This window comes from Ceratotherium simum, chromosome 9 (genome assembly GCF_057802395.1).
Source record: "Ceratotherium simum simum isolate JZ-2026a chromosome 9, ASM5780239v1, whole genome shotgun sequence".
In the NCBI taxonomy this organism is placed as follows: domain Eukaryota; kingdom Metazoa; phylum Chordata; class Mammalia; order Perissodactyla; family Rhinocerotidae; genus Ceratotherium; species Ceratotherium simum.
Window position 1 is genome coordinate 40,967,263 of NC_141908.1, and position 12,510 is coordinate 40,979,772.

At 39.9% G+C, this 12,510-nt stretch overlaps 1 protein-coding gene across 1 annotated transcript in view; it reads right to left on the reverse strand.

Moving 5' to 3' along the window:
• The window catches only part of ITGB6 (integrin subunit beta 6), a 69,346-nt gene that overhangs the window by 37,293 nt on the left and 19,543 nt on the right, over nucleotides 1-12,510 (reverse strand). Inside the window, exon 8 of the mRNA XM_004428277.3 lies at nucleotides 11,645-11,740. Within this exon, the coding sequence (XP_004428334.1) occupies nucleotides 11,645-11,740 (96 nt within the window). The remainder of the gene's footprint in view (nucleotides 1-11,644; nucleotides 11,741-12,510) is intronic.

Consider the following 12,510-nt stretch of genomic DNA (forward strand, 5'->3'; position numbering starts at 1 on the left):
CATCTGGGAAAGAATAACTAAAGCAGACATTTGTACCTGACAATGTCATCTCTTTCATGCTTCATGGAAGCTCTATTATTTAGGTACCATTATAATCCTTGTTTTACTGCCAAGATACCGAGGCCCAGAGAAGTCATTTAACCTGCTCAAGGTCATCCAGCCGGGAAGTAATAGAGCTGGACACAGCCACTATGCTCTGCCTTAGAGCCAGATCTCTTAACCGGGCCACTGACAGTAGGTGCCCAGCAATGGCTGTCTTGGTCTGATGATGCCATTGGTAAGCCTGAGAGAGGTTAATGAGTAAGCCTAAGTTAACTGGATGTATTTATTTCCTAGGGCTGCTGTAACTAAGTACAGTAGTCCTCTCTTATTTGTGAGGAATACGTTCCAAGACCCCTAGTGGATGCCGGAAACCGTGGATAGTATTGAATCATATATAGTCAGGCAGCACATAAAGACATTTTGGTCAATGACAGACTGCATGTATGAGGGTGGTCCCATAAGATTAGTACTATAGAGCCTAGGTGTGTAGTAGGCTATACCATCTAGGTTTGTGTAAGCACACTCTGTGATGTTCACACGACGACGAAATCACCTAACCACGCATTTCTCGGAACATATCCCTGTGAAGTGTCACATGACTGTATACACTATGTTTTTTCCTATATATACATACCTATGATAAAGTTTAATTTATAAATTAGGCACAATAAGAGATTAACAACAATAACTAATAATAAAATAGAACAACTATAACAATACACCGTAATAAAAGTTATTGTAGATCTTCGCAACCCCAGTATATGATTTTTTTCTTTCCTTATTAAGTTGAGAACTTTCACCTTTTCACTTAAAGGAAGCACTTTACGACTTCTCTTTGGCATTCTCTTTCTCTTCTCTGACTTGTTGGCATCACTATTCTTGCGCTTTGGGCCCATTAGTAAAATAAGAGTTACTTGAACACAAACACTGTGATACTGCGACACTCAATCGATAATGGAGATGGCTGCTAAGTGACTAAAGGGTGGTAGTGTATACAGTGTGGATCCACTGGACAAAGAGAAAATTCACGTCCCCAGCTGGATGGAGCAGGATGGCACAAGATTTCATCACGCTACTCAGAACAGTGCTCAATTTAAGACTTATGAATTGCTTATTTCTGGAATTTTCCCCTCAATATTTTTGGACTGTGGTTCACCTCTGGCAACTGAAACCATGGAAAGTGAAACTGAGGATTAGGGGGGATTACTGTACCACAAAATGGGTGGCTTAAAGCAACAGAAATTTATTGTCTCACCGTTCTGGAGGCCAGAACTCTGAGATCAAGGTGTCAGCAGTCCCATGCTCTCTCTGAAATCTGTAGGGGAGAATCTGCCCTTGCCTCTTCCTGACTTCTAGTGGTTGCTGGCAATCCTTGGCATTCCTTGGCTTGTAGATGTATCACTCCAGTCTCTGCCTCCATTGTCACATGGTATTTTCCTTCCTGTGTCTCTGTCTCTATGTCTCTTCTCTTCTTATAAGGACACCAGTTGTATTGGATTTAAAGTTACCCTGCTCAAGTATGACCTCAGCTAATTACATCCGCAAGGCACTATTTCCAAATAAGGTCACATTCTTAGGTAGTACGTGTTAGGACTTTAACATATCTTTTGGGGGAACACAATCCAACCTGTAACATTCTGCTAGGGTTCTTTTGATTTCTTTAACCTTTAAACCCTTAGTTCTAGCTGCAGAAGTGAGTGCTTTGCTGGGTCACAGAGCTAATAAGCGGTAGAAACAGATCTTGACTCCAAAGCCAGTGCTCACTCTGCTCCACCAGGCTCCTGCTGGGCTGTGCCAGCAACTGGAGCAAACGCCAACAGCCATCGAGGGTGAGTCTCATTAGAAAGTTAAGATATTAATGCCTTGTATTTATATACAGGGGCTTAGAGATTATAAAACACTTTCCTACTCAAAGCTAAAAGAAAGGAAAAGAAAGGGTTGTGGCTGTAATCACTTTCAAACTGAAAGGCTACGTCTTGAAAGAAATGTTACAAGTAGTGAAAGCAGAGAGGCAAAAAAAAAATTTTCCTGGGGGACTGTATTGTGCTATTTATCTGGTCAAAGGAAAACAGCTCTTGGCTGGTGATGCCTCGCTTTTGTGGAGCAGCTTCCTTCTTCCAGGGCTAGGGGCGGGCTGGGTTTGCTGAAATAAGTCCTTCTGAAGACAGTCAGAAAGGCTTTCTTCCCGTGAGGTCTTTCATTCTTGTGGGGTTTTATTCCGCTGGTTCTCATGTTCATTATCGGTAAATGCAGGGCTCCCAGTATTATGCAAAAGTTTACCCCTAGGCTCAACTGCGTTACTAGGACACCCAAGATTCCAAAAAGAATATGTAATTGTTTCTGGCACACAAGGTAGCGTGAAGGTCTGTCTCTGGGTTGCATGATATCTGCTTTGCCTTCAGGCTTTCAATTGTCAGCATTCCACAGGCGGGCAGGCAGTGATGGGAGTGTGCTAATTAGATCAGGTGCTTGATCTTGAAGTCTGCACCAGCAATCACTGGGTAGTCAGCTTTGGAACTTTTGAGAACTCCCTGTCTTTCTCCCAGTCTGCCCTGGAATGTAATTATCTTGTCAGCCGAGAAGCTGAAGTGCACAGCTGAACGAGTGCTCGGCAGCAGAAACAGAGTGATAAGGGAAGACGAATGGACCCACTGTGCATGACTGTTCTGAGACAAACAAACCCACAGAGGGGCAATGGAGAATGGAGACTTAGGGAACAAAGAGGCTACACTGAGTATTCGTTACTGAGGATCCTTCAGATCTTCTCTTAATAAGATTACCCCGCCTTTTGAGAGAGATTGCAGACCTTTGCTGGCGAATGCAAGTCCCAAAGCTTTAGAAAGCTCTTTTAAAACGGGAAGTGATGTTGGGTTCAGGAGCAGCCTGTGTGCTTTGCAGACCAAAAGGCAGGTAATAAACTTGGAAAGATGACTGGTAGGAAGACGATGAAGGAGACCAGAAAATAGAAAGCAGGTGTATGTGTGTACGAGGACTGCTAAAGAGGTATGGTCGCTCACTACTCAAAGTGTGGTGGGCGAGCAGTAGCACCAGCATCATCTGGAAGCTTGTGAGAAATGCAGAGTCTCAGGTCCCAGCCCAGACCTCCTGAATCAGAGTCTGCATTTTAACAAGCTCCCTGGGCAATGAGCGACAAGGGGCGCTTTAAAAAAAACACTGATGCCTGGGTGTAGCCCCAGAAATACCAATTTAATTGGATCAGGGTGTGGCCTGGGCACTGGGTTTTTTAGAAAGCTCCCTAGGCGATTCCAGTGAGCTGATATAGAATGGTCTGTTCATGAAGGGCTGTGGCAATTTGGAAAGTAAAAGAGTTATGTTTTTAAGCCTGTACACCCGTAATTCATAAGGGCTCCTCAACCTGTCATACACCTGTGATGTCTATTCTCTACCCAACAACAAAAGTGATGTTTTCGAATGCCTGCTGCCCCTGGAGTAGCACCATGTTTACCTCCCTTGGCCTTCAAGACTGAGAGGTCTGGTTTTAGCCTACCTTTCCCACTCCATCCCCTTCTACCCTGGCTTATGTCAGGCTGACTAGCCTTCTTTCAGTTTCTCAAACACACGGAGTCCTTTGCTGCCTCAGGGCCTTTATACGTGCCTTCTCCTCTTGTAAACCCCTCAACCTTCAGGTTGCTGCTTCATAATCATTTCTTGAAAGGGATCTTTCCTGAAGATCCTATAGAAGTAAAGTATCACACTCTCCTCTTCCATTATTCTCCATTGCTGCACACTATTCTTTTCCATTTTTTACCAATTATTCCAAAGTTTCTAATATAAGTGTGTCCCAAATATTGCATGGAACACACTAACACTAAAAAATTATTTGCCGTTTATCTGAAATTCAAATTTAATCAGATGCCCTGTATTTTTATGTGTTAAATCTGGCAACCCTATAGCAAAATTGTGCCAACCCCTGAATTAATGCATAAAATGTGCCCAAACTGTACAAGCGCAACACAATTTTCTCTTTCAAAAAGTTTTTGTTTACCTTTTGAAGATTCAACAGAGGAAGAGCAATAAAATATTGAAATATGTTACAATTAATAGTAGCTCCTTTGTAGCATATTTTGGGCTCTTTGAGATAATTAGGCATACAATTAGAATATATCATACTCCTAAACTTCTCTTATGTCCGGGAGCTGTCAGTTTAACTTGTCCCTTGTGCTTTGACACCCTGTGTAACCGGGTGAAAGGCTATGCCGTGTGGAAAATGCTCGGTCCTTTAAGCATAGCTGTAATTCAGGCCAGCCTCACAGACACCGAGAGTGGCTGACTGCAACCACAGGAAAGGCTTCAGGGGATGGATGGGTAACTGAGTTAAACAGGAGTTCCCACGTTCTGTGGGGCTCGGAGAAAGCACAGAGAATGGTAATGACACAGCCTTGAGCCCTTTGTTGTACTGAGAGGAGACTTGGAAGAAACCGAGTTTGTTCGTAGATGTTCAAGTCCTCACCAATAGGGCACTTTCAGGGATAAGAAAACAGATTCTAGAAATAATTTTGTTGGTCCTATTAAAGTTATCATACGAATGTGTAAAAAAGTAACCAAGTATCATGTGACTCTGTAAAAAAAGTAACCTGGTAGGTTAAAATGTAGTAATTATGGATGTTCTGGGGCTGCTGTTGGGAGAGGAGCAAGTTTGCTGTTATTTTAAAGCAGACACCCTATAAGTATGGCCACCACAGATTCAGAATTTTGTAGAATGACCTTGATTTTATCTAATGTTATTTTTGTCAGTAAAAGAAATTGTTCAACATATAACTAACTGCGATTTCATTTTTATGCCTTTATAAGACTGTAAATATATAAACTCATTCAAAAAATTTGAACAAACTTAATACATACAGTATGATGCCAATTATGTTAAAATATGTAAATACATGCAAAGAAAAAAGAGAAGACATTTTAAAATGTCAAGAATGGTTAGTTCTGTCTGAGTCATGAGTTTATGCGTGATTTTTATTTTCTTCTTTGTGCTTTTCTGTATCTCTGCCTCTTTTTAATTTTTTTGCAAATAACATGTATTTTATCATCAGAAAAAGAGTAATTTAAAGTATGTGGGGTGTTTTGTTTTTTGTTAGCCATACTTTTATATTGTTGGTGGGAGAGTAACCGATGCAACCATTTTGGAAAGCAACTTGGACACGCCCAGGAGAGTTGAGAATGCCATTCTCCTGTGACCCAGGGACTCCACTTCTAGACATGGATCCTCAATAAAGAACATGTATGCAAGGAAGCGCATGGCTTCGACATTTGTAATGCTGCACAATTGAAAGTGATCCAACGCCCTCAGTTGCAGAACAAACACATTGCAGTAAATACACTTAAGGGAACACGCATAGCAGCGGAACAGAGTAAACTAGAGCTGTATGTATCTCCATGGATAAGCCTCAAAAACATAACATTGAATGCAACAATGTGTATGTACGTCATGCCACAGAACTGAATACTTAAACATGGTTAAATTGGTAAATTTTATGTTATTTGTATTTTACCATAATTTAAAAAAACCCAAAATATAACATTGAGTCAAAAAGCAAATTGTAGAAATAATGTGTACAGCACAAAATTAAACTTGTAAGCCAAAATTATGTAATTATTTATGGATATACATATATTGTTAATAATAAACATGGGAATGATAAACACTGAGTTCAGGACACTGGTTACTTCTAAGCAAGGAAAGAAGGAGGTGGGGTCAGAGTTGGGCAGTTACACAGCAGGCAACTGTATCTGGAATGTTTTATTTCTTTAAAAAGTTTGAAGCAAATATGGTGTCAAAATGTTAAGATTTGAGAAAACTGAGCAGTACATATGTGGGTGTTCATTATATTACTCTATTTTTCTGTATGTTTGAACTGAATCATCATAAGAAAGCTACAGCCTTTGTCAGACCATGTGTCTTCTTTTTCCCCTTTGGTTGGAACCATAGACAGTGATTACCATAGACAGGAGCTGTTCTAGATGCCTTGGCAATGGCATAATGCTCCCTAGCTGTGTGGCCTGTTCTTACCACTCAGAACTTAACCCACAAGGCAGAATCCAAATGTCTCTCTTTTTTTCAAGTCCACACGTTTTAAAATTGCTCTATTCGTCTCAATTAACAGCTACAGTAAAGGACCCTAGATCAAGTGTTTACTGGCCTCGAAGGACTCTGCCATTTATAAAATTTCACCTGTTGGTTCATCTGTTAGACAGTGCTACTCTATCATTAGGCTCTGTGCTTTTACAGCTCAGTGACTTTCAAAGTCTGTTACTTTATTTAAAAGGCTGCTTCTCGGGTGGTCTGGTGGTTAGGAATTGGCATGCTATTTCGCTACAGCAGCCCAGGTCCAATTGCAACTGAACTCAGTGGTTGAAGCTGTAGACTCAAACTTCCTGGGTTCAAATCCTAGCTCTCACATGCCACTTGCTATGTTATTTTGGGTTCTATAGCCATAAAATGGAGATTAAATGATAAAATGAGTTAAAATACTTAAGCCCAGGCTGCCACCTAATAAGCCATCAGCTAACCTTCCCTATTAGTCCCATAGTCATAGTTGTGTATCATCTCCAGCCCTCAGTTTCCACTGCTATAAAGTGAAGGGTTTGGTCCAACACTATTACTGTTACTGTTAGCATCAAAGGTAGTTTTATGATTGGCAATTAATTTACTGCTCTTTCTAACAAAGATGATGAACAGAAAAGATTAAAAACATTGACAGATATGAAAACCCTGGCCCCTCAGCAAAACTCTGCCATGGGGTCTCTTTCCAGAACACAACCTCTAAAATGCTCTCATCCTGTTCTTTAGGCAAATTATTGGTTCACAAGTCTGTTAATGCTCTATGACACTTCTTGAGGCAGGCACTGTGTCTTATTCTCTCTATAGTCACAAACCCTGGTTCATGGGAGGTGCTCATGAAATGTTTGATGGATGAATGAATGAATGAGTGAATGCAATCAATAGCATCTTGGTTCTAATGATATGCTAGACATTCTGGGTGTCGTGTAAATCTTGAAATACTTAGGCCTTGTATCGAGGAAATCCCATTTTATATTTCTACTTGTGTTGGCCTAATAGGGCATCTCATTAAGGCCCTACTTTAAATCTGTATCTTTTTTTCCCCTGAGTGTTTATTTTCTGGATTATGAGGTTTTGAGTTCTTTAGTAGAAAAGTACCGTGTGTATTCTAAGGGGTAACTGCTGATGACTTTTCGTGGTTGAGATTTTTTAATTAGTCTGGAAAATACTCCCAACAACTCTGCCCTGATAATATGAGGACATGAGTTTTATTTCCAAATCCTCCCTCTCTGAAGGGCGTTTTCATTAATGAGGAAAGTGTAGGCAGCTCGATATCCTCAGTCTTTGTTCCCAGATACCATGAATTAAGGAGAAATCAAAATGCTTTTCCATTACACTTGAATTAAGAACTATTTATTAACTCCATGGAGACTTGTCATAATACAGAAGTTCTTTTTTTATTCCTAGATGATCTTATTTTCACTGAAAGCATAAATTTGAAATACCCCATTATAGGATGGGGTTGACAGGATAAAGAACAACTTTTTAGACCATGTCCTAAAATTAGCTATATTACAGCTAACTATACTTCATCTGTGTGGAGATCATTGGAATTCATGGTGATTTCCCCCCTCCCGGTTCACAGTCATTGATTACTAAAGCTAGAGGTCATAGGTCCAGTTCTTTTATTTTGTCAAAACTGAGGCCAGAGATAAAGGGATTTTCAGCAGAGCAAAATCGTTTTGATCTTTTCCAACAGTGAACATTATAAAACAAAACAATAATAGAACAGGCTAACAAATAGCAAAAGGGTCCCATTTTTGTTTTATCTCCCTCTGTAATTTCTTTGCCTCATTTCAACTCTCTTGCTGCAGTGAAAAGCTCAAAAGATGAGCAAAAAGAGGAAAGAAGGGGTGAAATAAAAACTGGGTTATTGATTCCTGAAAAATTGAAACTTGTATACAGTAGATAACTTTCACAAGCCCCACGAGAACATCAGGTTCGTGGCATATTGTGACTACTCGTTATGCTTGTTTTTAGATATAACGTCCGTCGAGTGGGTAATTGCTCAGGGGTTTGCCTTTCATAGACTAGTAAGAAGGCTCTGGAGCTTACCCAACAAGTTGGCAGAGTGTTCCTTTCCTCTCTGGTGCCATCTGGGTCTAAAGTGGAAGGGGTGGAGAAGGGACAGCCAAGGCTGCCGGCGATCATGGCAATGGGTCAGGGTCCCGCACCTGCTCTTCTGCATGGGCTCCCTCAACCTTAACAGGTGTTTGTCACCCAAAACTCCAAGTCTCTATTTAGAAACTTTCACCCAACTTGAGAAAAGACGAGCTGCTTGCAGCAGTTTTTTTTTTTTTTCTTAATTCATTCAACAAATATTTACTGAGAATCTACTGTGTATAGAGATTGGGCCTACACAGAAAGATGAGCAAGACCCACCATTCTTCTCAAGGAGCTGCTAATCAAGGGCTTTTACCTCCTGAGGGAAGGGCCCTTTGATGGTATAAAACCTGCTTGCGCCCCCTGTCGCCATGCTTTAGACCCATCACTCTGTCCTAGTAAAGGACAACAATTAGTGGTCACAGATGTTAATGAGTAAACTGGAAGTGTCAACTACCCACATATCTTGTTTACTTTCTAAGTGCTGTGTTTTAACATTACCTCATAAATACCGGGTCGTATAATAATAATGTATTATTAACTTCACAAAACTCATCTTTTCCAGCCAGATGTAGACATTTTGAAAAACACAGGCTATTTTAAAGTCCTGCAAATAATCCCAGGTGATTAATAATATGATTTGACAATGTAGCAAAGAACACTGATTTAATTGCTTTTTATCTCAATATCTCACTAGGAAGGAAAAACTTGTCAAATTAGACTGTTGTAGCCTGATACTATCTTAATGTAAATTAACAGTAAACATTTGAAAACAACAGAAGAGATAAAAAAAATTTTTTAAGCTTGGGTAATTGAATCCTGATTCAAAATGGTATTTAGCCCTAGAATGTAATATACTACCTACTGCTCAGTCTATTATCTATCATTATCTTTTAAAACCTGTAATTGGACAAACAGGAAGCTATTCATAATAATAAGTTTGTTCAAGATCGTCTGTTTGCTGGAGTCTGGGGTGCACACTGCAGTCATATTGAACTGAAGGAAACTGCTTACTTTATCCTTTCCATTGTTTGTTCGTCTCTGTTTCCACAGAGTACAGCAACACTACACACCTGGGCAGTCCAAAACATCTTACCGAAATTCCTGAAAAAACAGTCATTTTTCCTGCAATCCATGGATGGGCAACACGAATCTTATTTGCTGCAAGACGGGGCCGCCACTGAACCTGACCCATCCCCTGCCTGCTGTGCATGCACATAACTGCTTAACACAGAACCAGGCAGACAGTTTGCCTCCTGGAATTTCCATTAGACCCAACCACTTAGTTGCTTTATTTATCCTATCACTGGTTTTATTTTTCAGTGATTCTTTGGCAGTTATGTTCCTTCTATCAGAGCTATTCAAACCTCAGGTTGCATAGGGCTTCTTCTAAGAGATTTAAACGGAAAGACAACACGAGCCATTATTGGTCTATTTTCAGTTTTCATTATCAATAAAACAAGAGATCAGCATTTTCACGCTGTGTGAAGCCTTCAGGGAAGTGCAATGTTGCTGTCATTATCTTTAGATCAAGCTGCTGCCTGCCCCCACTAATGCAGACAGAATGATGAGTCCATCGAAATGAAAATAAAGTAATGAAAGGATCAGAGTCCTAGAGTGGGCTGCTGACCTGGTCTGCTCCGTGGCTCCTGAAAACGTCCCTTTGAATTTAGCGGAGCCTGGATGGTAAAGACCACAGATCATGACAGAACATAAATTCACCTCATAATGAGATTAGTAGGCAGGCAAAATAAATGTCCTGCTGTTACATTAGAGGCAGGCTCTAATCTGGTGTTTTCCTTGGAAATAATCATTTCCTTTGCAACAGGGGAAGTGTGGATGCAACTAGCTTAAATCTGACAGATTTTGTTTTGCCATGTTGTTATTTTTCGTCTTCCTCCGTCTTTTTAATAGCAGTTTTGTGGAGGGGTATAAATGAGTTGTGAGTCTTAAAGACTATTACCACAGTGAGTTATGGGCGTCTAAGTTCATGATCATCAATTGTGTTTCCCAGACTCCCCTTTTAAGAAAAGTTCTGTACAACTCCCTCCCCCTTCCAAACAGGAGCCCTGCTGTGGAGGAGGTGTTGTGACCTCCAGGGTCCTCTCACTTCAGCCTTAAGGATCAAAGGCAGAATAGACTCACTATTGTATTTGGGTATTTTTTTTTTCAATCTTTACTGCAACTCTACTACTTAAAACCACTGGAAGCAAGTATCACATACTAAAGAGCCTTAAGAAAATGCCCAGATCAGGTGAACCCACATGGTATCTGAGTAGAACAAAGGTCTTGAGTATGTCGCTTGATTGCAAGGGACTTCCTTGGTTTTCAGCAGCAGGCAATCTCACCTGCAGTACAATGCCCTCCTCTCATTAAAAATGCAAGATAGGATCTCCTCCTGGATCCTTTCTACAGAACCTGATGCAAGTTCATGGGCTGCACCGTCCTTAGCAGTGAGTGGCATTTAATCAAAGCCTTCTGTGAAATAATCTCAGAGTTTCCCCAGTCGTGTAAAGTCACCAAGCGAGTTAAGAGGTCCTTTCAAAAGGAATGGGAGATTAGACTCTGAATTTAAGAGTATTTGAAGCTTCTGCATAGAAAGCACAGACAATTCAATGTACACCTATTTACTCTACATTTTCTAGGGCCCAGGCTAGAGACTCCTCACTTCTCTGTGCAACTGCCCATTAGGAATAGATCATTCGATAGTACCCCAATTCATGGGATTTTGATGTATTGTTTTTCTTAGGCTGGGAAGAAACCACAGAAGTCTTTTGTATTTGCATATGCATTTTACAGTCTATGCAGTGGTTTATGAACATTATTTCATCTAATGAAAGAGTTCCCTTTCTGCCATTGGTGCTTCTACAAAAAACTTGAACTGCAAATCCAGTTACTTTAGGGAGAAATTATTTTTGAGCCCAATTTAACAAGTTTTCTCTTTCAACTTTCCCCTTCTCGATAACCTGAGTTGTGTCTCTACTTGTGTAGTTTCTACGTATTTAATTTGCAAATGTCAAAGAATTTAAAGTGAGTTCTCCTCCCACTCTCATAATTTTCTCTACTCTCTGTTAACTCGATCCTCATCAGATGAAATAGTTCAAGGGACGATAGACTAATTTTCCATGAAGTAGGTGGTCCTATGTTTATTGGTATTCTCCACCAACTTATCTTTTTCCTTTCCGTAACTCTTTCTTCCTGGTCCCACCATATCTGTCCCCCACTCCCCACTACACCTCCGTGTTTATAATTTAAATTGCAGATAGTAACTGAATCCACTTTGCCAAGTGCCCACTATATTTCGTATGCATTAATGATTATCTAATGGCATCTCATGTGTTAAACTCGCAGAGTTAATGTTAAAGATTCATATTGAATAATCTCCCTGAAGGAATTTCCCAAATTATGTTTGCTTACCTCATATAAATGAACTTGTTCTTGGGTTACAGCAAAGATCAATAACACGTTATTTTGCACCAGTTTATCAATGAGTTGTCCAATTGTTGGATATTCCTAAAATTAACATATAGATTAAGTATCATCTTAACAAAAGTATGTAAAATAAAGAAAGGAATATTTCTTTCAAAGAGATCTTACTAAGTTTGGCATTTCAATGCTCATAGGCATTATTTTGTCTATCACTCTAAGTAAACAAATACACAATTAGCATTATTCACTTAATTGGTTTAATAATTGTTTCCTAAATCCTGTAAATCCAATTAATTCTTAAGAGTCAGTGCCTGTCAGTGTGGTATATTATGCTCTGTCATGTCTAAGGAGATCATTTGAAATTTATTTAAAGACTTATAGTGTGTCATATTTTCGAGGGTAGAGACACAGTTCTTCTTCTAAGTACTTGCCAACAGGCTTGAGTTAGAGGGAATGTTAGAGTCGAAGGAGGAGCAGTTAGACTATAACAGAGGTGACTGGGCTGACTCTTGTGGCTCTGAAACTCTTACTGGAATTGGAGGAGGCAGAATGAGGGCTGAGGAAGGGACAGCCTGCTGAGGAATGACACACTACAATTCCCACATCCATCTGATTTGATTCATTTCTATACCAGTTCTTGGGTTTGGTCTTATTGCTTTTTTGATGTCACTAATCAGTTTTATGGGATCCTGCAATATTTTTACAGAACAATTGAAAGCACGTGCGCTTCTGTTCCATTGACATTCATTCTCAACTGATTTGAGTACTTTAAAAAATAAAGAAGTCATTAATTATCAAATTTGAAGATGGCCTTTACTCACCAAGCCTGAAAAACGTGTTATATAAATCCAAAT